The following is a 26,177-nucleotide window of genomic DNA, read 5'->3' on the forward strand; positions in this document are numbered from 1 at the left end:
ATGTGTGTTTCATGCCAAAAAAAGTTGCACTTCAACAGTGGATGCAATTTCAGGATATTGTTTGTAAAGTACTTTGGAATCCTTCACAATATAGGTCCTGATCCAACATCCATTTAGAACAATGGGAGTATCTCTTAACTTCAGTGGACATTGTATCAGGTCCATAAATAACTGTATATCAAAATGCTTTACCGTAATTATCCATAAATTACCATTTTCTTCAGAGAAGTGAGTATAGAAGGAATGATGGATGTTTATATATAAATTTTTTTCCAAACAGTTAATATTAATAAGCCATACCATCATACTATAATCATATAATTAAGCATTTTTCTCTTTTAAGTACTGCAATTTTAAGATATTGGATCACCAGAAATATTAAAAAATGTCAAGGATTTGACTTAAATCCTTAAAAACATGACAGAATACCCAAAGCGAAGACTGATATTTCTACCTTAACTCTCATTGTTGTGTATGAATATTGTAGGGATCTAAAAACATGTATGATGTATGATGTATGGTGTATGATGTTCAATATGTGAATATGTTACAGCCTTCTCTTTCTGTTGTGAGTTAAAATCTTTAATGTTAGCTGAACCTGATTTTTCTTTGTGGCAAATTATAAAATAGAAAATGTGCTTTTGAAGAATATTAGTCCTTCTCCACATTTTGTACATTTCTCATTAACTTTAAAACAGTGCATACGAAGAGGGAAACGAACTGATTCATTGCCCATTCAAGCAGCCTTGTAACCCACTGTTAACCCTACAGGGACATAGGTAAAGTTCTCCAGAATAAAAATAGTAAAAAAATAAGAATTAAGATTAAGAATTTCAGGTTAATTGGACTCTGTATTATAGAAATAGATAAACTGTCAAAAAATCCCAAAAGACCATTATATTTTTTTCATTATTTTATTTGCAGACTATATAAAAGAAAGAAATAATTTTGGCAGACATTCTTGAGACCATAAAATGATCTGATATCGGTAGCAGTGAAGTGTTGGAATAAATTTCCATTGGCAACACTCTGTGAAAGTGAGTTTCCTATACTGGTATTTAAATCTTCCCTGTTACCTTCATGGGATTTCTTCTACTTTTTGTCTATTTTTATTTTGCAAACAATATTTACAAATGGTTTGGGGGGTGGATATATATAAAATAATGTCAGTAGTATCTAGAACAGTTTGAGGTGATTTTCACCATTCAGTTTTAGAATGCCCTAAATAGTATCTCTGGCCCAGCTATATATTGGTGAAAAATAAGATCCACTTCAATTTAGGCTTAAACAGTTTATTTTAGCCCTTATTTTGTACATTTAAAGACAATGCTATTATCCCCTATTAATTACTTATATATGCAAAAACAGATAAGGCAAGAAATATAAGCGATCAAAATTACCATCTTCAGGAATAGATCGATTCTCTTTAAATCCCTGTTTTCTGCTATGTTCGACTATTCTTTCCGTTTCCTACACTCTTTTGTTGTCAATCACCTAACTTTTATCCCTTGTTCTATAAATTTTACCAAGTTATCGCAATTGTGTACCTATCTATTTTCAATTTCTAATTAAAATATTCTCATGCATAAATCACAACTAACCTAAAGTAACACATTTTTGCTTATCCTGCTAAAACTTACTTTTATCTGTCTATTTTTGTTGCTATTCTCTGTTGTCAACCCCTCTGATTCCATCCAGTTATCATCTTATTGGTATGTTTTTGTGGCCTTGGGTTTTTACTTGTTAGCTTGTCTTGTTGGGGGGAGGGGTGGCGGGTACCTGGAGCTAACAATTCTCTCATAACACTTTGCTTCACGCTGCTATTTGCATAGATCAAGGATTTTACAGATAAGAGACACAAACCAGGTTTCCTGGTTTACACAACCCTGAAGCTGTTTCAGTTAAGTTCTGAATAGCTGTATCAGCAGAGAGTCATAGAAAAAGCAAAAATTTCTTTTTTTTTATTATATATGAATATTCATTTCTCTAACATTATTTAATATATATATTTGACTAAGAATTCATTACACAGTTTTCTAACATGTCCTTGCCTTGAGATGTCTGACCTTTGGGTAAGTGCCTCACTTTACTTAGAACTGTGTAGTAAAGTTATATAATCCAACATTTGTTTGTTTTTTTCTTGTCTATTTAGCAGGTCTCCAAACATGCATTTAATTTTATGACACAAACATTACTACAATGATTTCAACTTGTACTAGTAGCAACACCTTGAAGCTTAAATCAATAACTGGATGTTGTTTTGTAGATATTTCTCTCTTCAATTAATGGTAGGGAAAGTGAGAAGTAAACCTGCATGTCCTCTCTAAGAGGGCTGCAGTCAAATGTTAGCAGAACTACTATAGCCAACTCACAGATTACACCAGCAAAAATTCCATTTTTGGTAACACAATATATAATAATCATTTCTCAAACATTTAGTATACATAGTTGACTAATGATTCATTACATGGTTTTCTAACATGCCCATGACCCTGTTCAGATGTCCAATACACTTTCACTTTATTAAATTGCTTCATGTAAGAAGAAAACTAAAAACAGAGAAGACCTGATCCTGATCCCAATGAAGTTAATGGCTGTGTTTCAACATTAAATTTTACCGTAATAGACTAGGCCTTGAATCATAAGTGTGGTTAGGTGCCTCTTTTCTTTTTGCTGGTTTTATGTATCACTCTGAGAGAAACTAATATGCCGTTCATTTTCATAACTTTTTATACATTAGCATTCTGTACAACAAATTACACAAATAGTACATGTAATATTCAAAACACGTGGTTTCAATAGAAGTCTGCATATTTTTATTCAAACTACAGAGGATCTATTCACTCAAATGCAAAGAAACCAATATTATGATGAAACTTTAGGTACTGGCAAATACACATTTTCACTTTGCAAAATCCTGGCTTTAAGGACAGTGATTTAGAAGAGAACAAAAGAAAGCAAAAACGTGCGCATGCACGCACCTCAAAATAACCTGCAGAAAGTTGAAAATCTGAGGGCTCCAGAACAATGGCTAGTATATTAGCTATTCTATTCATATTATCGGGCCCCCAAACTTGCAATGGAGACAATGTCAAAGAAGAGTTTCATTCTTATTTTTAAATTTCTCATATTACCTTTAGAAAAAAATCAAAGCATTAAATTAGGATAGGCTAATTTGGGGACTGATAACAGGATATGGATTCTTGCAGCCTTATGGACAAGCAAGAGGGTTTGAACCACAGTTCAATCTGACCTCCACCAGGGGCTGCTGAGAAGGCAGATACAGAGGGGTGAAATGACATATTCAAGGTCACACAGGTCAGTGGAAGAATCAGAAATTTTAGAATCCTGGTCTTCTGACTTTCAATCTAATATCCAACTCACTGTACCCGACTGTGTCTGGGTAGGCCAAGAAGGTGGCTAGACCATGGGGGGAAAAGCATGGTTTTCATCTTCTTGACTTTAAGTTTAGGCTCCATCTTTCCCTCAAAAAAGATTCCCACTATCTTTAGGCAGGTCTTTAAGCTTCTTTTGTTCTCTGTATAAAGACTAAAGGCTCACAGCAATGCATATTAACAAAAAATAGTGTGGCAAGGGAAATACAGAACAATAAAGGTCAATAACATGTTGGGCTGCCCCTGCATCCTCACAAAGAAGTCAAAGTTAACTTGTTTCTCTCTTTCCTTGAAACAGCAAGTCCCCTATGGTTATTTGGACATTGCAAGAGATGCCCGACATCATCAATAAGGAAAAACAGCTCCTTGTTACTGCAGTTACCATAGTCATGGCTGCCATGTCCAAAAAAGTGCTGCCTTGAGCACTGCTAGTGGTAAGATGACCTTCAGTTATTGCTTATCTTAGCTCCTCTTCATTTTAGTTAGGGAGCTTGTCTGTAAAATGAGACGATTCTGTCCCATAGCAGAAAGTGGTATTTCGCAAGAAGCGCTACATAATTAGCAACCCTCACTGAAGAGTACACTCTTTATCTGAAAAGGTCCAAGTTCTTTGGAGCCTTTCCTCTGGGTGTAGACCTGGTCCTCTGTTTTGAACTCACCTGAATTGAATTCAACCCCTTAAAAATGACTTTAATGACCTGTGCAGATATTGGAGCACTAAAATGTCTCTCTTACGATTTTTGTGCTATTATTTAATACCATTGTTTTAACGCATTTATGTATGAAAAAGTATATCACCCCACCCCACCCCACCCCCAAGCCTTGTCCCCATCTCCGTCCCTTTCCCAATGTGTCCCGATATTTTACTGTTGCGATCTGGTCACCCTAGCTGATGATCTAAGCATTCGGGCACTCGCCCCCTAGGTTGAGCTGGCCAGTTTTCTGTGCAAGTTGTTCTAAGTGCTAACTTTGGCAGCTCTCTTCTTCAAATGATTGTAGTACATGACTATCCAATGTCACGCCGATGTAAACCAGATTTGGGTCATGCTGCAGGCCTTGGCCATTTAAAATAATATTTAACTCATGGCCTGCCCTTGCATTATGCAGATGAAATACTCTAGAAACATCTTGGAAACGTTTGGCTGCAGGCGCCATCAACTACGGTAGTCTGCCATGAGCTTCATATCATCATTCAGGACCTTGTCAATTTCTGAGAAGAACTGAGCTTGATAGCTGCAGCAGATGTCGTTGACATAGATAAACGCAATTCTTGAACCACAGGACTCTGGGCATAATCCTAGTTTCCCAGGTAGGATTTTCCTGGCATGGGGAAAAACAGCTAACTACACTAGTACTTAATATTAAAAGAATGAACAACAGTAAAATACTAAAATTATTTACAATACATTTACAGATTGACACAGTTGAAGAAAGAAACTATGGACACAAAAGATTCCAAACTCAGGCCATGCGGCAGTAAGAAGGAACCAGAGAGGCATCTGTTCACACTGCCCTTTATATCCTCAGTTTAGAGCAAAAAGGAGTATATCTGTGCATGTGTGGACCAACAGACACTGTTTACTAAAATATCTTCAGACTCAGGCACATGCATATCCCATGTGGAATACAAACAGGGACCATCGCTTGAAGAATCATCTCCTTGTGCATAGGAGACACATATGTACCCAGAGTGAAATCTGCATGGACAATCACTCAAAGATCACCAACAAATCTGGTGTTTTGGCACACTACATGGCACCAAAGACACACAGCATCAAGATTTAGGTAATCAAAGGTCACAATGTACATCTTTGAGGCTGCCAAAGCAATGTGTTGGAAGAAACACCAGCAGGTTGTATGTCTTGCTGTGCCCTTGTGTAGCAAATGAGTACTAACACAATAGAGGTCAGGGTCTCCAAAAGCCTCAATTACTTGAACTGAGGGATCAAGGGTACAGAAAGTGAATGTCAGAAGTCCAATGACATCCTCTCAACACAGACTTCACACTGTGCTGTGAAAGATGAGGCTTTTCCCTCTGACTAGAAACTCAAGCAGTTGACTGAGACAACTAGGGCTTTGATGTTTTGATGCAGCCCACTGACACCAGAAAACTCAATGGTGTGGAGACACAGCTTCAGGATCTATCCTATCGGATCTGTGTTGACATTACCTCAATGTCCTTTGCGATACTTGATTCTGGTTCAATTTAAAGTGATTAACTTCAAAGTCTTCCAGACTGACTGTGTGTTCGACTTCCAGAAAACACCCAGGGAAGCCAGGAGAGTTTTCAGGTGACTACCCTTCGGGTCCATAATAATATTTGGGTACAGATCCCACAGCTGATCCAGTCATAGCTAGCCCAAGATAAATAAGCAAGTGGTCACAGTGGTCAGTGATGGACTTGAGTTCCTACTGGAAACAATCAGCCAGCTTCATCACCAACATTTTAATTTGTATGATGAAAAGTGGAACACAATACAGAGATAAAAACAACACAAATTTCACTAGAAAGAGCAGCATAACATAGACCCACTCAGGAAATAGGAAACTGAGAGGCCCTGAACCTTAACATACTGACGTGTCATCAGGACTCATGGCAAACATTTTATTCCCCTTGCCCACTCTCCCCCCACCAAAAAAATTATATATATAAAATGAAGTACCAGGAAGTGTACAAAAACCCCTCAGATTTGAGACAGAAAACTGCAATACAGATGAGGCATTCAAACACATCAGCCATAGATCCTTTAACAGTCCGAAGGAAATTTGGAGGTAATAGAATGTGCTGTGTCTCTGCTGCAGAGATGGCACTCAAAAAAGGGCATAACTCAGAACTCTACAGTTTTATAGTAGGAATATAGACCCCCACAGTGAAACGCTCTATCTCAATAAGTATCTTTGAAGAAAAATTCAAGTCTTCATACAGATCCTAATTCCAATTAACAGATTGTGGGTTAAAAAAATGAGAAAAAAAACTTACAGTACTTGATGAGAGATGTATGCCTATTTGTCTCCATATCCACAAAATGAATGTTGCAGAGTACAGCTAGGGTCAAATTATCAGCTGCTGTAAATAGGCATAACTCCATTAAGGTCAATGAGGCTACACCAATTTACAGAAGCAGAGAACCCAACACATAATATCTACCATAGTACCTCAACACTGAACATTTTGCATTTTCCTTTAGAAAATTTGAATAAAATCAAAAGTAAATTATTTAACTGGACTCTTTCATTTAATCCAATTCCATTAAACCATATAGTACAGTTCATCTTTCCCATGAAAAAAATTACACAATGTGAATTTAGCCTAGAATAAAGAAATGATGCATTCTTTTAAAATACAAACTCATTCGTGAAGCTATTCTACCTGATCATATTCCAGTGCTCCAGGATACAGCGGCCACCCAAGGAACAGCTCTGCAATCACACACCCCAGCGACCACATGTCTATGGCTTCACAAAACGGCAATCCCAGTATAATCTCTGGTGCTCTACAAATTAAATAAATACAGTTATTCAATTTTCTCCCTTAAATTTTTTTTTTTTTAAATACAAGTAGGTAAAAGGTTTACCATTTGAAAATGTGTTATTTACGTCTCTAAAAGTAAAACCTTAGGGTTTTGTTTTTTCTTTTCAAGATAATCCACATTATGGTATTTATATTAGCATCAAAAAGACATTTTTTCCATGCAATACCTGTATGTCCTGCTTAGGTTATTATCCTCCTGCATTTTCTGCCCTGTACTACCATGTCTTAACTTGCTGTGATTCTTTTCACATTCTAAAAACTTCATTAAATGTGAAAGCAATTGCAAAATCTGCTTAGAAATTATTATTCCTGCGTTATTTAATACTTTAACATTTCTATTTTTCTTTCAACATCCCCCACCCCACAAAATGATTTTTCTAGTCTAAACTCTCCATAGCTGTAGGTATTGTATTCTGGGGCCTAAGTTTGATATAAATATTTTCTATATAAAATATTCCTCTGGCAGTACACTTTTAGCCCTTGTATACTACAAAAATATATTAAAAATCAATTTAGTTACATAGCTGCAAACCCCTGATGCATCCACAATTTATCTTGATCACCTTAACCTTCCCTGCACCCATTTAACTTGATCAATTTTAAAATAAATTTAAACCAGTGCACTTTTCTCAGATAGACCAGGCCTTATTTGTTACCCAAGACAAATTTATGCATGAGAACAAATACAGTTACCGAAGAATAAAAAAAAAGTTGTTGTAATAAAGCTGCAAAAGTTATTAGGCTGTTAACATTTCTATTTTCAGGGAACAAAACTTATAATTTTACATATATCTTGAAGCACTTATTTTAACCTGTTTCATTTTTTTTTCTAAAAGTCAGTTACCCAAATTATAGGAGAAAGTGAAAATATATTTACATACAAAAAGAGCCCAGAGACAGTAAATTTGATAAACTATTACATTCCAATATGGTCTAAATTTAAAATAGCCAAGGATATTACAAAGGTGATCTGCTAATTTAAAATTAAACCCCACAAAATATTTTATAAGAGCATTCAACATAATATTAAAGAAAGGCAAAAGATGCTTTCAGCAAATTAGTAACTTAATATTTTTGGAAATAAAGTTAACTATTAGTAATATGCTAAATTACCTTTTTAGCTAGCACATTATTTACCCCTGACCTTTTTAGCTAGCACATAATGCTAACTTATTTTGCTTTTCTTTTTTAATTTAATTAGGTTGCTTTGACATAAAAAAACCCAACAGAAGCCATGCACAAAACCCACCCAATGTGCATATGCTAGAATTGCCACCCTTCTCCAACATAAAAGATTTTTTCAGTTCATTATGAGAACAGCAACAACCTCTGTTTAGGTGACCTAACACTTTCCTTTATTAAAAAAAAGAGCTGGTACACCTTCATGGTCTGTAGCAGGACTTGAAAACTTAACAAGGGGTAGTCCTGAAGTCAGGGAGGTCTCTCTTGCTAGCCTCATGAAAATCCATTCAGATGTGGCTGAGTTCAGGCTTTTAAAAAGTCACCATTTCCTATCATGTAAAACTGACCCCACTGCCTCACTTCAGTGGTCTGAACACAGACTGGAACCTCTGAACAGAACGGGGAACCAGGAGATCATGTGTATTAGATTCACTTCTTTTACTAACTGGTAGTAATAATTCTGTGACCTTCACAATCCTTATTATTAAACAAATTGGGAATAGAATCCATATTTCTAATTTGGGAGACCCGTCTCAATCACTTAACCACATCTTTCAGAACACTTGACTCTGACTATGCTGCCTGTAAAAAGGACTACTCCTACATATGTAACTCACTCTTGCAGTCTGTTACATGTTGCGTTGTCATAGTGGGTAGTCCACACAGGAAAACAGCCTTCTCTTGAAGCAGGTAGGGCAAGGATGTTCTTGTGGGTAAGGCAGTTGAATGCTTTAAAGCAAAACTACATTTTATCTTTGTCACAGACTTCTTTGGGATGCTGGAAGTCATAACCTACTTCCATGCGGTGTTCTGAGGATCCATTAGTTAATGTCTATATAGCTCTTTAGAAGTGTTAAAAAAAAATATTTACCCTGAAAAACCAAGCCATAAGTGTCTGAGTATGGGGTGCTATCTGGCAACAAAAACTAGGAGACTTTTGCAAATGTTGGCCCTAAATTGCTCTGTGCCTTAGTTTCCCTACTCTATAATAGGGATAACGCAGTCTATTTAACATGAGAAATATTTAGTAGTTTTTCATGTGTAACGTCATATTATCTGAAATAAAATACATATCAAATAAGTTAAAAAGCTTTAAATATGTTCAACAGCTATTTCTATAGTCAATACTGAGGAATTTAAATGAACCACTGGAATCCATAAAGTAAACAAACATTATAAAATGTGTCACATTTGCACAATAGACAAAGTAGGTGGCCTGTTTCTTTAAACCCTGATCTACTCTGAGAAAGAAAGGAGAAGACAGCAAAAATCATTCTACTAGACCTACATTCTACAAATCCACTCATTTACAGGAAACTTTCATGTCAAAGAGGGTTGCACGGATTACTTTCTGCAGAAATTAAGTTTTCATTTTAAAAAAATCTAGGACTTACTGTTTCAAAGAAAACCTACTAAATGCAAACAATGGAACTTGACACTGTGTTAACTTCCTGAATCCGCAGAGAGACAGCCTTTCACAACAGAAATGTGTACTCCCTGAGGCCCAATCCTGATATCACTGCATACCTTGAGTGGCAATCTATGTGCAGAGGATTTCCTCTGAAAACAGAAAGGCTGTTCTGTGGCAGCATAGTCTCTAGTTTGTCATCACATTCAAGATTCAGGGCATGAGTAGCCTCTGCCTTTTTTGCATACCCATTCATTCCATGAGGGAGAACGGAAATGCATAGCAGATCCTGCATAGAGTTGAATCCACCAGTTCAGGTACCAAATCCCTGGTGTGCATATGTTTAAAGCACTCCAATGGTATGGGATACACATTCCCTGGAAAATTCCCCAAATTCTGCCCTCTTCCCCCCCCTCCCCGAACAATGGAAGTACACTGGTTCTCCTAAGAGGGCCTCTGTGGCGATAGAATTAAAGAATCACAGAAATGTAAGGATGGAAGGGACCTCAAGAGGTCATCCTGTGGAGCCTCCTGTGCTGAGGCAGAATCAAGTATGCCTAGACCTTCTCTGATAGGTGTTTGTCTAACCTGTTCCTAAACACCTCCAGTTATGGAGATTCCACAATCCCCCTTGGAAGCTTCCTCCAGTGCTTACCTATACTTATGGTTAAAAACTAATATCTAACCTAAATCTCTCTTGCTGCAGATTAAGCCCATTACTTCTTATTCTATCTACAGTGAACATTGAGAACAACCCCATCCCTTAACATATTTGAATACTGTTATCAGATTCCCCTTCAGTTTTCTTTTTTTCAAGACAAAACATGCCCAGTTTTTTTTAACCTTTCCACATAGGTCAAGTTTTCTAAATCTTTTATAAATTTTGTTGCTCTTCTTTGGACTCTCTGCAGTTCATTGACATCTTTCCTGAAGTTGGCATCCAGAACTGGACACAGTACTCCAGGTTAGGTCTTACCAGAGAGGAGAAGAATAGGACAATTACCTCCTTTGTCTTATATATGACACACCTGTTAATACATCCCAGAATTATATTAGCCTTTTTCGCCACTGCATTACGTTGCTGGGTCATATTCATAATCCATTATAAGCCCCAGATCCTTTTAATCAGTACTGCTATCTAACCAGTTATTCCTTATTTTGTAGTTGTGAATTTATTTTTCCTTTGTAAATGTAGTACTTTGAACTTCATTTAAAGTAGTCTTTATTGAACTTCACCTTGTTGATTTCACATTCATTCCTCAATTTGTCCAAGTCATTTTGAATTCTACTCCTGTCCTCCAAAGTGCTTGCAACCACTCCGAGCTTGGTGTCGTCTGCAAATTAGTACACTCCATAATTCAAGTTAATGAAAATACTGGATACTACCAGACTGAGGACACACTCCTGCGTGATTCCAGTAGATACATTCTCCCAGTTTGACAGCGAACTATTAACAACAACTCTTTCAGCATAGTCTTTCAACCACTTATGCACCCACCTTATAGTAAATTTATTTAGACCACATTTCCCTAGTTTGCTTAAAAGAATGCCATGTGGGATTGTGTCAAAAACTTTACTTAAATCAAAATATATCACACTGACAGCTTCTCCCATATCCACTAGGCCAGTAACCCTAACAAAGACAGAAATTAGGTTTGTGTGGCATGCTTTGTTCTTGACAAATCCATGTTGGCTATTACTTATTACCCTATTATCCTCTAAGTGCTTACAAATTGGTTGTTTAATGATTTGTTCCAGAATCTTCCAGGTATCCAAGTTAGGCTGAATGGCCTATAGTTCTCCAGGTCCTCTTTGTTCCCCTTCTTAAAGATAGTTACTGTATTTGCCTCTTTCTAGTCCTTTGGGACTCCCCCATCCTCCAGATAATCACTAATAGTTCAAAAATTGCTTCAGCTAGTTCCTTATTTTAAGTATTCTAGGATAAGATTCATCATGCCCTGCCAATTTGACTATATCTAACTTATCTAAATATTCTTTAACCTGTTCTTTCCCTATTCTGATTTGTGTTCCTCCCCCCTTGCTGTTAATACTCATTTATTACGTATCTGGTCACAATTAACCTCTTAATGAAGACTACAGCAAAATAGGTATTAAATACCTCGGCCTCCTTGATGTCATCCATTATTAGCTCTTCTTCCTCATGAAGTAGTGACCGACACATTCTTTGTCCTTCTTTTGCTCCTAATGTATTTAAAGAACCTCTTCATATTGCCTTTTAACACCCCTTACTAGGAGTAACTCATTTTGTGCCTTGGCCTTTCTGATATCGTCTCTACATGCTTGCACTATTCTTTTGTACTTATCCTTATGCAGCCATATTGTACTCTTACTAGTCTTCCTACCCCTCCTTTGCTTTGGGATAATTCATTGTTCTGTGTTTACTATTGGCTTTCAGAAACTGCCAGCTCTCCTGAACACCTTTATCCCTTACATTTTCTTCCCCTGGGACCTTACCTACAGTTCTCTTTGAATTCCATTGACCTTATTCTGCTGTTCTCACTCCTTTCTTTCCTTAAAACATGAAATCTATCATTTCAAGATGACTTTCACACAAATTGCCTTCAACCTTCAGATTCACAGCCAATTCCATCCTGTTAGTCAGAATCAAATCTAAAATGGCTATCTCCCTGGTTAATTCCGTGACATTCTAAAACAAAACATTGCAAAAATCCCCAATACATTGCAAGAATTTATTACAAATTTTGTGTTTTGCCCCATTACTTTTCCAACAAATATTTGGGTAGTTAAAGTTCCCCCATTACTATCAAATCTTGTATTTTAGATATTATTTGTTCTAGAAATGCCTCATCCATCTCTCCTGCTGATTTAGTGGTATAGCAGACCCATGCCATGATGTCAACCCTGTCTTTTTCTCCTTTTGTTGTCACGCAAAAACTTGGAACAGCTCTGCCTCCCACCTCCTTCTGGACCTCAGAACAAGTGTATATATTTTTATATACAATGCAACACTTCTTCCCTTTTTTCCCGTGCTTGTCCTTCCTGAACAAGCTATGCCCCTCTCTACATCAATATTCCAATCATTAGGTTTAGCCACCAAGTCTCAATGGTGCCAATTAAAACATAATTTAGCTTACATTCCAGTACTTCATTTTTTCCTTTTTATCCCCCATACTTCTTGCATTTGTGTATAGACATCTAAGATGCTGAGCAGATTTCCCCACTGATTTCCTTCTTGTTGCTCCTATGACCCTATCGTAATTTTCCATCCCCTATTCCATCCCTCTCACCTACACCCTCCCCTCTCAAGGTTGCCTTTTCGTTATACCTTCTGTGGGCTTTTGTCACCTGCCTCCTCTGAACCTAGTTTAAAGCCTTCCTCACTAAGTTGGCGAGTCAGTGTCCAAAGATGCTCTTCCTCTTCTTGGTCAGATTGATCCCATCACTCGCCAGAATAGCATCCTGTGGTCAAGAAAATCAAAGCCTTCCTGTTCAAAAAGTATGCACAGCAATGCATTCATCTCCAGGATGTGTCCTGTGCATGGCCCCATACTGTTGATCCTTCTGGTTGAGGGTATTTGCTACAAAAGAGTAGTTAACTACCTCCATTAATCTCAATGGTTTTAGTTTAGTTTAGTTTAGCCCATGTATTTGCCCATGTATTCAAAGATTTGACCAGGCTAGATGTTTAGAGATCCAACATATGGAATGTTTTTCCTGTAATATAAGCATTGGTGATTTTTGCAGCTGAATAATAAATTTCATGCCACAAGACTAGAAATAGTGATAGAAATGTCTACATCCCCAAATGGTGGATGGATAACACCCCATGTATTATTGTGTATCTCTGTTAAAATATTTTTATATTATATCAGGTTACAAAGCTGAACAGTCATAATGACTACAGAGCTTCTGAATATAGTGAATTTAACAAATGCATCTGCTGAAATAACCATATTAAAATATGTTTCATTTAATCTTACACAGTATCTTCACTAAAATAGCCACCAGTCAGTCAGTCAGTCTGTAGGCCCTTCCTCTGAGGACAAGTATAGGAAGAGAAGAGAGGGGCTGAGGTACAGCAGAGAAAAGGAGCTCACTCTAAGGTTACAAATGTACTAATCTGTGAATTTTTCCCACAAGTACCAACTAGTTTCATACTATCTATAAAAATGCTAATAAATCATAGAGTGGGTATAATCAAACAGAAAAAAGGGAGTCTACAATCCTTAGCTTGTCAGCATCTGTTACTAGAAGAATAGGATATAGATGTGTTCCCAAATTGTGCTGCCTGACAGATTAGTAAGGTACCAAAGCAAAAACAAGGCTATGTCTTCATTGACAGCAGCAAATTCGCTGCCGTCAGATTGACTTATCTGGATCGACTGAGCGGTCAGTGAAGACCCGCTCAGTCAATCCAGAAATCGACATATTAAGACCACCTTCTCAAGTGGAGTAGCGCTGCATCGATGGGAACGCGGTTTCTGTCGGTGCAGTGCAGTGAAGACGGCCCACAGAACAGAAGCATAGAAGTCAACTGGAGTTACGCAAGTTTTTTGTGTAGTTTGCGTAACTCCGGTCGACTGCCGCCGAATCTCTGAGGTAAGTGTAGACAAGCCCCAATTCTCCAAACAGCTGAAAGCCAGGAAGATGAACAGGAACAGTCAGCTGTTATTCCACAGTACTTTAAAGTCTGCTGTCTCACTAAAATAAATACATTTTTAAAACATCAGCTCCCTCAATGGCTACCTAAAAATAGTCTCCCAAAATGGCTTGATTGTCACATGCTAAGTAGGTTGTTAGGAAGACAAAAATGGTGGTAGAAAAATTATTTTTAATTGAGCTTATTTTCTATGTGTTGATTTTAAATAGGTCAAGTACTTTTATAAAGAACAAATGTCTGTTAACACAATTATAATCTGAGGCACACACTAATTTTCATTATTAGCAGTTTTAAAAAATCAGTTTGGTCAGAGAACTGGCTTTCCTTTTTAAAATGAGAAAATAAAGTTCTCTAAAAATCATTTAAGGAGTTCCATAGTTTCATTTTTCATACTGTAAAATACATGTGATATAAAAAATTCCTAAAAGCAAAATCCTACACTCTACTGACTACCTGTAGAAATTTGGTTAGGAGACAGAGGTGTCAGCTGTCCTAGCACCATCAGGTTTAAAGCAGAAGGACTCATGGAGAAACAGGGAGAGGCGACACACAACAGGGGACACACCTTTGGTACTCCTGAGACAAACAAGACAATGATCATTAACTAGAGGTCCTGAAGACCATAGTCTGAATTTGGATTGCAAAGTGTTTTTCTTCACTTCAATAAATAATTGAGCACAGATTAAGCACCAGTTTCTTGTTTATACATAAAGCCCCTTTCCAATCCCAGAAACAAAGTCTCTTTTGTTCACTGTTATTTTTTCCCCATTCCTTCAAGTTAAAATTGCAAATATTTTAATCAATTGAATATAGTCAAATTATATATTTGACTATATTTAAAAAAATATAAAATATATATATATTAAAAATACAGTCAAATATATTCAAATTGAAAATATTTTAATCAATTGAATAGTATTGAATATATAGATAGATGAAAACCCACTAAGCATAAACCTAAAATATCCACACCTTAGGGCCAAAAAATGACCATCCATCTACAGAAGGTAAGTACAGCAACAAAGATACATACCTCTGCGAGAAGCACAGCTACTTAGTTATATCTTTGCACCCTGTTCTTCAATACAGGCTCTTGTACAGAGGAAACAGGATTCTTATTAGAATGTTACATCCTGGCACCCATCCTTGACATTGGCTTTTACTAGATGTATGGAAAACTGTGAGCCCCCTATTCGCTTTCCTCCTCTCTCTCTCTCTCTCTCTCTCTCTCTCTCTGTGTTAGAAAGAGGAAACAATACATTTCTCTCCTCCATCACCTTCACCATAAAGGTCCTGGCCGCCCTACATCAGAATGGTATGATGGGGGCGGGGAGAAAGGAAGAGGGGCATTTTTTGCCTAACGTGAAAGGAGGATGACACCTATAAGCAACGCATAGAGTTATGAGACTTATGAGGAGAGCTCAACAAATACAACACGGCCTATCTTCCAATTTAGTAGTGAATTTTCATGATAGTATATATTTTATTGGTAACTAAGCTACTCTATTCCCACTTTATTCTTAAGCACTTTCCAAATTCCTGTATGAATACCATCCAGTCCTGATAACTTTCTGCAATTTGAAATTATTGATCTGTGTGTTCCAATATCTACTCTTCGAACATACTGACCCATAACCATGCCTCATCTTTGCAAAGTCTAACTCCGTACCCCCACTGTACCACACTCTATGCCCCCTATCTGATTAAGTCTGATGCAAAGAAGTTATTTAACTTCTTTACATTGTCCTTATCCTCTTTGATTGCTCCTATCACAAGTGGAGGCCCCAAGCCAGGCCTCAGTTTCCCCTCTTGGTTATATAAATCAATCTCAAGTCACACTTTACCTTCATTAACCCCTTGTTTGGGGGGGAGGGCGGGTCTTTATTCATTAACAACCAATAAACTAACAAAGAAATAGTCCCAGACTTCAATTTGCTCCTCACTAAAGTCTATTCTTCTTCTCGCCTTGTCTATCAGTAAATTGCCAGCAGCCCCTCTTGCTTCCCATACTCCCTTCCCTAGGGACTCTGACAGTGAGGGCTCTTACTGTCACATCTAAACCCTTAGTTAGGGCTTGTCCCCACAGAAACCTATTCCACCTCTTGTGGGTTCCTTCAGCCTGCAACAGCTCCAAAGCTTCTCTAGAGAGAGCTTTCCCCTGCCCTGGGCAATTTCCTCTTTATACTGTTCTACCAATTTTGTCCTAGCTCAGCTGCTCCATTTTTAATTGACTAAAAGGTAGCCACTTGGATGCCTGACTGCTCCCAGGTATTCCCCACAAGGTCATCAGGGGCCAGTTAGGCCCTGATCCTTACTGAAGGACCACTGGCCCATGACAGCTCCTTTTATTCCTTAATTGTCCTGCAGATCCAGGAAGAATCTTGCAGGCTTCCTCCTTCTAATTAACTTAAATAATATCTTGCTTGTTGATTTTATATTTGTGAATAGTTGCTTTTTAAGTCCCCTCTTAACTCTGCCAATTCCCATTGTTGTTGGGGGTTTATACTCTTTTTGTGAGCTGTGCACATCTTTCCCTGGAACATGTGTTCCCAAAGGAACATGTGTAAATTAATCCAATTTGCAAAGGTGATTCCAAAACCAAAACCACCCACAAAGTTTTCTGACTGGAACACTGTTTTAGGCTGTAATTAACTGCAACAAGAACATACAGCTTGTCAGAGAGCAGCCGCTAGAAACTGGTTAATGGTCACCAGAGAGACTCAAATGTCTGGGATCTTTCTCTGGGTACTTGAGGGCGAGAAGAGTAAAAGGGAAATTAAAGGCAACACAAAAATCATTAAGAGTTGGTCATGGGAACTCCAGCAGAATGAATCTCATCACCTGCATGCACCAGTCAGTATTTTTGAGACAAGGGACCCCAGACCTTCTAAACTACCTGGGAGGACTTTGGCAAAAATTCCAAGCCAAAGACCAGACCCCTAAGAAAAGGAGGTAACCCCTCTTTATCAAGAAATACAGACTACTTGACCCTGTTCTCAGAAACACTTGATTCTTTGCCCCATCTGGGCAAAGTGAATGGACCTGGATAGTGGCAAACAAGAGTTTATTTAGGAGAAGATCCAATCCCACAGGGAGAGACTTAATTGTTTCCAGAAAGCACTCCACCTCCAACTACATCATGCATTCTCGCATATACTCACCTTCACTAAAGTCCCTTACATGTGGCAACAGGTCCCATTAACTACAAACCAACATTTATATATTCAGGAATGAGTTTTTTTGCTTCTGAATACTCATTAGTAATAATCAATATGTTGGAGTTTGTGTAAAGCGGATCCATTCACTTGGAGCGTTAGAGAAAAATTGAACTGTAGTGTTTTATATCATTAGTCCACTTGCAATACATTCGTTTATCAATCCTTTGTTACAGTTTCATATTTTCAGTTTGTTCTGCTTGTTACTTTTTAAATAAAGCTGTTCAGGATGGACTGCCCATCTTCTGTATTTTGGTGAGTCCTTAGATTGCAAGCACTGTTCTCAGAGCGTAAGTAGGTTATCATATGTAAATTTCCTGGGGAAATAGAACCTGCAATCAGGATGTGAAACTGTTCTCCGAAGTGGATGTACTGCATGTTAGTCCATATGGGACTGTGCTTATCTGTCTCGAGAACCCTCCCAAGGCTCTAGTAGACTACTGTTTCCAGCTTAAAGCTGGAGGACTGCTGCCCAGGTGACACCCTTGCCAGAAACAAGCAAATGTAAAGTCTGTGAGAGGCACTGCATTATGTTCTACCTGCCATAGTTTGTTCTTTTCAACCAACATCACTTGAGGGATTTCCACTTTTTAAAGTATTTTTTAATGTTTGCTTGGACAAATTTGTGCTCCTCTTTTGATGTATTTTAGATATTTAAATTTATATTATTAGATTTAATTTTGGGAGATATAAATTTACTTGGAATTTCCAGAATCATTTGATCAGACTAAGAGTAAAAGATAAAATTATGGCTCAAAAACTGGTTAAGAGATGAAAAACAGGAGAAATAAAATTGTCAATATTCAGCATAGAACACATACGTGCTTCAAATGATTTGTAAGGGGATGAACTGCATGGTGACAAAGTTTATAGAAGATGCAAAATTTTTGAAGTCCAAAGAGAACTTGGTCCCTAAAGAAGATTATGAAGAACTTCAGAACAACATTACAAAGCTAAGCAATTGAGCAACAGGATTGCAGGCAACACACTGTAGAAAAGGGCATGGTAATGCACATTGAGAGAAACAATTTGGATTACTCACACACTGATGGGTTCTAAATTACCTAACTTTCCAAGGAAAAGACCTAGATATCTTTTGTGGACAATTCAATAAAAGTATCGCTCAAAAGAGCAGTAGGAATTTAAAATGCAAGCAAGATATTAGCATGTTTTAAGAAAAAGATAGAGAATAAAACAAATTGTTATGCCTTACATAAAAACTGCTGGTATTCCCTCACCTTGAATAGAGTGCTCACTTTTGAATTCTGTGTTCAGTTTTGGTGACCCCATCTGAAAAAGGATACAGCAAATAGAAAAGGCCCAGAGAAGGACAATAAAAATATTAAAGGCTTAGAGATATTTCGACATGAGAAGAAATTTTATTAGCACTATTTAGAGAGAACAAGAATGTCAGGTAACATACTAGAACTATATAAAATAATAAAAGATAGCAAGGTCAATTAGGTGCTTCTATTGTGCTCCCTTCATGATACAAGACCAAGAGAATATCCTTTGGAATTAAAGGCAAACTTAAAATTGATAGAAGCAAATGCTTTTCTAACCCAAAATATTATATCCTTTGGAATTCACTGACACTATTTGAGGCAAACAGATTAGTAGGGTTAAAAACATAATAGAATTGTATATGGATAAAAAGATACAGTTTCTCTAGTTAGGATAAAAATACATACAATCAAGTTCATAACCATGGACAATTCAAAAAAATAACCATTAACTACCTGGGGGTAAGAAAAAACTTCCCTTATAGGCATATTACAGAATAATTTTCCATTATGGGGGATTTATAGATCCTTTGAAGAAGTTGGTATTGGCTCTTGCTGGAGAAAAGATACCAAAATATGTGAACCATTGGCCTGACACGGTATGCATCTCCTTTTTCCCTGTATATTATATTAAAATTAACATTGTTACACATAAAGACAGGTTATTCAAGCACACCTCTTCTCTGCTCCAAGCTAAAAATAACTTATTTAAATTTTTCTTTCATGTTTGAGATAGTCATTTTGCTTCCTACTACCATTTTATTTGATCATGAGTTAAAGTAATCGCCAAAATACTGGCTCTTAAACAGCAAATTTCAGTGAACATAAAAAAAAATCACAGTATTTCTGCAACTGTGTAAATATTTCTTCTTCAGAAAGTCTGACAGGTTAGTTATCTCTTGATTTTAAGTGTATTTGGGTATTAGAATCCAGACTAAAGAGATATATTCCCTGCACGTTTGCTCTTTGAAATGTAACTACATCATGAAAAGCCAGACAGCTAAACCAGTTTTTCTCCGGTCATGTGGGGAGGACTACTATCTTGAACCTATAGAGTCTTTACAACTAACAACTTAAACATCTTGTAAGGTGAACAATAACAGATCAATCTGAGTAATAATTTTACATTAAAAATGATGAAATGTCTTGTATGTAGTTTATCATTTCTAAATCAAAAACTACTAATACAAAGAGAAATTTTGATCTAAAAACAAATCGGTTTCAAGGTCCTAACCACAGGGAAAATCAGAAAACTGGGCAAGCTATGTGAGGTTACAGGAGGGAGCCTGAGTCACTGCTCTACAATTTAGGGCTACACACACACACAAACACATACACTATACCCCAATCCTTAGACGGAAGGAATTGAAATCCAGTGGATCTCTGCTCGAGGGAGCACAAAAAGTGGAGTCCACACCATCATTCCTTTCTTCCGCTGCAGGTGCACTGAGCAGTGCAAGATTCTCAGGTGGAGAAGAGTGGTGAGGAAGGGAAGACAGAGGCAGAGGCGGCATCATATTCCCTGGAAACCCACTGGACATGTGTGGGTAAATTAATACTGTGGTGTTGCCTGGAATCTTGCACAAAACGTATTTTCATCTTGTTGAAAACGTAATTCTAGGACAAAATGACTTTTTCATTAAAGCCGATGATAAAGGGTTAGAAACAAGTGTTAATCATCACAATTCTCAATTTTCTTATACACTGAGACAAGACTACGTCAGTATCTGCCACTTTTCCAACATTGAGCCCTGACACAGACCTGACATAAAAAGAAATAAATGTTTCTGATATAACAAAAGATAACGAGGCAATCATCCAAAATCAGGATCATTACAAGCAGCAGTAACTGCAATAAATACACTTAAAAAGTTGGGCTCAATTTTACAACTATACAGAAGGGAAAAACCTGATTTGAAAATCAAATTAAAAGAGTCGAGTACTGCAATGGCTGGTTTAACTAAGGAAAACTAAGTAAAGAAAGAAAACTAAGTAAAGAAGGAAAACTATCCCTGTCACAAAGTTACCAGAACTCACTCCTGATACCAGCAGAAAGGAATTCATGGGGAATTCATGGCTACTGGAAGCCAATAAATCTAAATTTTCCTGCTACTGTTAAGAGAACAACTGAGAACCAGACATCTCTATTTACAATTATGCTTGCCTGCACCTCAATTTGTAACTTAAAGTGAATTGATAATGACTAGACAAGTTGGAGAAATATTTTAAAATTACTTATGTGAGATTTCTTCCTAATTACTCCCCATGTCTGGTGAGAAGACAGAGCTTTTATTGATAACACAAAGTGCCTATACTTTGGGCTCTGATTATGCTTTTATTGGTCTCAGCAAAGCTGTAACTTATCAGGGGATTTATTTATATGTTCACTACCCTGAGGATCCTATGCATTTTTGAAAGGCATCACAGCAGGCAATGATATGGAAATCTAACAGGTAAATGCTGATGTGGCAAATTAATGAAGGAAATAACAGGGATAAACAAGACTAGTCCAATGGTCTATTCCTGGGAACTTTTGCAACTCGTTACTGATAAATAAAGATGACTTCTTATATTTTAAAACTGTTAATGTATTCTAAATTTTGGTTTGCACATTCTTTACATTTTGAATATTGAGAGAGGTTACTTATCAGTAATTGTTCTTTGACAATTGTCTCTATATACTTACAATTGTGGGATATGGGAAACTGCAAAGCTATCTTGAAAAGCTATGTCTTTTGGGGGTGCATGAGTGATCTTATGCATCGACAATATCATCGCCTACTCTGTTAAAGGGAGTGCATCTCCCTCCTCCAATCCGCCTCTGTTCTTCTCTGTAACTGCAGAATCCCAATGCTACATAAAACTCTGAGGTAAAGGGAAGGTGGCAGGTAACAACTGCACAGAGGTGACTCTTGAAGAATAACAATCACCGGTAAGTAATCTCTTGGAGATCAGCAACCACACAAGGATGATGGTGGGTGAATACTTAACTAAATAAGAATTATAGCACCACTCTCCCATGCTGGGCATTAGCCTACAATGCTAAATCCAAGGAGCAGCATCTGGTGAACGTATGCACTGAACGCTAAGTTACTTTTCTGCATATCTCTACCAGCAGAATTTGACTATGGTGCACCATTTATGCTTCAGTGATTCTCAGGACATCGTTCCCTAGCTAAAATACAACGTTGTTCTCTATACTTCCCTAAACCAGTGAGAAAGTGTCTATTTGGTAATGTGGCATCTCTCCCTGTCCCCACATGCTACAAATCTTTTAAAGGTAAAAATAACACCCTCTAAGCTTGGAAGAAGAGTTTCTTCTGGATGAGAAGAGGGGCTGGGGAAAAATACAAGCAGGGAAGTACACTGAGACATGGAAATGCAAGAGTTCTTTAGGCATAATGCTGGGAGAGAGCCTTATGGTGGCTTTGTTCTTGTTGATCACAGTAGAAGGTTCACTTGCAGAAGGAGTACTTGTGCTCATGCTAAGATCAATGCTGCAGCTGACCTCCAGTGGGACTTTCACAAAGTCCCGTATGTACAGCCACATGAGGAGCTGAAGAGGGCCCTGCATACGATCTATCCACAATGTCTAGCTTTGAAGCAAAGGGAGAACACTGGATCTTGAGGTCAAGTCAGGGATCCTCCAAACTCATCTCTAAAGGAGTTGAAGATAACCCAAGGAAACTCCAGATCAAGACAAGAGAAGTCGAAACGGGCATGGGCGTCAAGCAATGGAAAAGCATGTGGTAGGATGGTTAATAGCCCTAATGGTGAACTCACTCAGGCATGGAGAGAAAGAAAGTATTAGAGAGACTGAAACTGGTGCGAAGTCCAAGTTAGTCAGTGCTGATATCCAGCTCTGGAAGAGCATGAAGAAGTGGCATCAGTGCTATTTGGGAGTTTGAAGCCCTCATGAATCAGAATGTACAAAGGAGGAAAAAGCATGGTGCTTCTTTTTCTTATGTCCATCTCTTGAGATGTCCTTCCTCTTCTTCCTTTGATCCTGATAAGTATCTGCATGGACCTTTGGTGACAAGACAGATGTGTTAGCACCAGAGGATAAGTCCAGAGTTCATGCCAAGAGTAATGGTGATGAATGAGGAAGAGCAAGCACTGAGGTGGGTGCTTTCAGCGTCATCACCAAGGCTTGTGTATTCCCAAACAGACAAGGCTTTTCAAGACATTTCCACAGCTCAGTAGTAGAGGTATGATGACCAACAAGTGATTATACATGGAGGCCCTCAAAAAAGAAGTTTGTTTGAAATGTCTTCCATTTCTTATCCATTGCATAGCCATCCCCCATATAGATGGCTTGTTCTGAAAGCAAGTTAATAAATAGCCTTCACATACCTGAGGGATAAGGCATACTGACAAGATCCTGTTCTAGAATGAACACATTGTCCAACACTGCTATGTACCTCAGGATGATGCATTATGACAAACAAGAATTTGTAACTCTTAAAAGTCAACTGGTCCAATTCTGCATAAATGACACCACTGAAAGCTTCAATATGAATTGTGGGTTTGATCCAAAGCCCACTGAAGTCAACAAAAATACTTCCATTGACCTCAATGAGTTTTACATCAGGCCCCATGCCATATACTTATCTTATTTTTTTTACTCTTCTATATTACACAAATTGGTGTGGAGTTTACATTATATTTTTTTTCTGGTATTAACATTGTGTTAACAGTATTAAGAGTAAGAATGACATGCTGAATAACAATCCATTCAGTAAACTGAAGTTTGTCGACCACAAGTTAGTCTCTCTCTCAAAGAAATATTTGTCAGAAGTTTTCACAATACCTTAAAAGAAAAAGCACTAGTTTTAGAAAGCAAAGGATTAAATGCTTTTATTACACAGCACTGACAATTTTACACAGAATTGTACTAATTCTTGTGTTCACTATTTGTTAATCACAATGTATTCAGTGGCATACAAGACACAAAAATTAGAGATAAAACTGGCTATAAGAAGCTTGTAATCCAAAAAAGACATAATAAACAAGTGACCCACAGGAGGGAGCGAACATATTTAAAAAAAATATATTGGGGTAGAGATGGCATTTGTATTGTAAGTGTTCAAAATTAATTAAGATAATTGTTTAAAAAATAGTGAAGTACTGTTGCCACAGTTCTCCATATAATATTAATGCCCTGTTCACTGAACTAATGGAACACAAGGATCCATTTCAAGGTAGTTCACTTGCATGTCCTCCAATGTAAAATTTTAACTAGAGAGACAGGGTGGGTGAGGGAATATCTTTTATTGAACCAACTTCTGTTGGTGAGAGAGACAAGCTTTCGAGCTACACAGAGCTCTTCTTCTGGTCTGGGAAAGCAACTCCCAGATGCAAGGTGGAACAGATTGTTTAGCGTAAGTCGTTAGCACATACTGTAAGGGATCAGTTGGTCTAAAAAAAGATTATCTCACCCATCTTATCTCTCTAGTATTCTGGGACAACATGGCTACAACTACACTGCATACAAGTTTTAATTAGTCATTTAATAGGTATGTCAGCTGCTACATGGGAAGAAAATGAACAGACATAATAAGTACCTGATGAGGGAGTATCCACAATAACTTGATGGGTTAATTTTACAAATATAGAGCATATACTTATTTAATTTCCATTTTATAAGATGACTAGTGTTCCACAGTTATTGTGGACACTCCCTCATCATGTACTTATGATGCTTCTGTTCATTTGTGCAGTAAAACAATTAAAACATTTTAAAAACTTTTTGAACTAGATTTAAATCTGCAGCTATTTAACAATTACAGACATATCTGGCACACCTTTTAGTCGGGACTATGGCCCTAATTCAGAAAAAAAAACTTAAACATATGCTTAACTTTAAGTATGTGCTTAATTCCAATGAACTTAAACAGGACTTAAACATGTGCTTTAAGATTAGGTGAAGGCTTAATTACTCTGCTGAACTGGGACCTGTACCCTGCACTGGCAAGTGAATGGACTGGATGATCCAGTAAATCTCTAATTTCAATTATTAGAAGTGTGGCTTTGCACATTACCATCATTAGGCAAATAAAAATATCATTACTGGTACTGTCTTTCCACTAAGATCACCACTTAAAATCACCCTTCTGAGACTAAACATTTAAGTACTTTTGAAAACAGATTTTACAGTGTATATTCCATTTGAGAATGAAAGGAAATACACTTTTATGTCCCCTGATAATGTTTGGTCAAAATGAAGAAACTTCATGAGAAAGATAAATATCCTTTAACATTAAACCTACAGACTGTCTGTAAGAAAAATCATGTACCATAACATTCAAGTCTGTTTTGGTAGCCTAAATTTAAGGCTTCAACTTTCCAGTCTGTCATATAATCTCTTTGCCACCACACAGTGTAGTTTCCTTATAGAATCCATAAGCAACAGCCATCCCTTCTTGTATTTCCCCACTGCCTCTACCACCTACCACTTGAAATTTATATTAATTTTTCTCCCCTCATGTTTCTTATTTACATATTTTCTCCTATCTGCTTTTCTCCATTTTTCCTTTTTTGGTTTCAATTTATCTTTCCTTTCCTGTTGAAAGGTGAGCTACTCTATTCTTAGAAGAGTTTAAGTTCCTAAAATAAACTGCTTAACTATGTATCTATTACAACTGGATTGATGTCATATCAGAATCAGACCACAACACGATGCAAAAGGAATGTGATTACAGTGAAGAAACTAAATATTTCTGCAAGTTCTATTTTGCAAATATTTTTGAAATTAGTATATTAGTATACTAGTATTAATATAGCCTAATTCTTCCTTTTCATCTGTTTGCAAAGCATATATAAATGTGTTTTGTGCGGCTTTTTTTAAATGCTTTTTTTTTTTTTTTTTTAATATAAAGTATTTGCCAGACACCCAAAACTCAAGAGCAGCTCAGCAACAAATGAGTGTAATTGAACTATGATGGGAAAAATTTGCTTTAAAAAACCTTATATGTTTTTCATGGCTATTATAAAAAATAGAAGTTAAAAACTGACAGACTGGTCTAATGAAAGACTGGTATTGGGTCTGAGGGATTTTCAACCCTGGGTAAATCCTCTGAATCCAGCCAAAGTCAGTAATAATTGGAAGTGGTGACTATTTGATAACTATGATCTCCATCCATTTCCTAATATAGTTAGACAGTCACATCACAAAAACCACCCCTAAAGGCACCTTTGTTGTCAGTCTTAACAGAGGCACCAAGGATCAAATAGTCATGGAGACAGCTATTCTCTGACTTCAAAGAAGCGGTCCTTTCAAAATAAGACTAAGGTACATTGACGGAACAGTGGCTTGTGGTGGTGTTTTATTATGATTCATTTATCCAAAGTAATAGGAAGGGAATTTCAGCATCAGTGTATAACTTTATTTTAAAATATAGGGAACCCATTATAAAAAAATACTTTCACGTCTTGTGAAACAAAACATTGTTGGCACTTTAAAGTATAAATAGAAACTTCAAAAATGTACTGGGTTTAAACTAGTAGACATTTGCAAAAAC

At 37.1% G+C, this 26,177-nt stretch overlaps 1 protein-coding gene across 3 annotated transcripts in view; it reads right to left on the reverse strand.

Moving 5' to 3' along the window:
• HIPK3 (homeodomain interacting protein kinase 3) overlaps positions 1–26,177 on the reverse strand; it is a 126,615-nt gene that overhangs the window by 33,879 nt on the left and 66,559 nt on the right. For all 3 annotated transcript variants that reach the window (XM_067532109.1, XM_067532110.1, XM_067532108.1), the window contains exon 3: positions 6,766–6,889. In XM_067532109.1, the coding sequence (XP_067388210.1) occupies positions 6,766–6,889 (124 nt within the window). The remainder of the gene's footprint in view (positions 1–6,765; positions 6,890–26,177) is intronic.

Source organism: Emydura macquarii, unplaced genomic scaffold (genome assembly GCF_026122565.2).
Source record: "Emydura macquarii macquarii isolate MOO-44397 ecotype Brisbane River unplaced genomic scaffold, CSIRO-AGI_Emac_v2 contig_3240, whole genome shotgun sequence".
NCBI lineage: Eukaryota > Metazoa > Chordata > Testudines > Chelidae > Emydura > Emydura macquarii.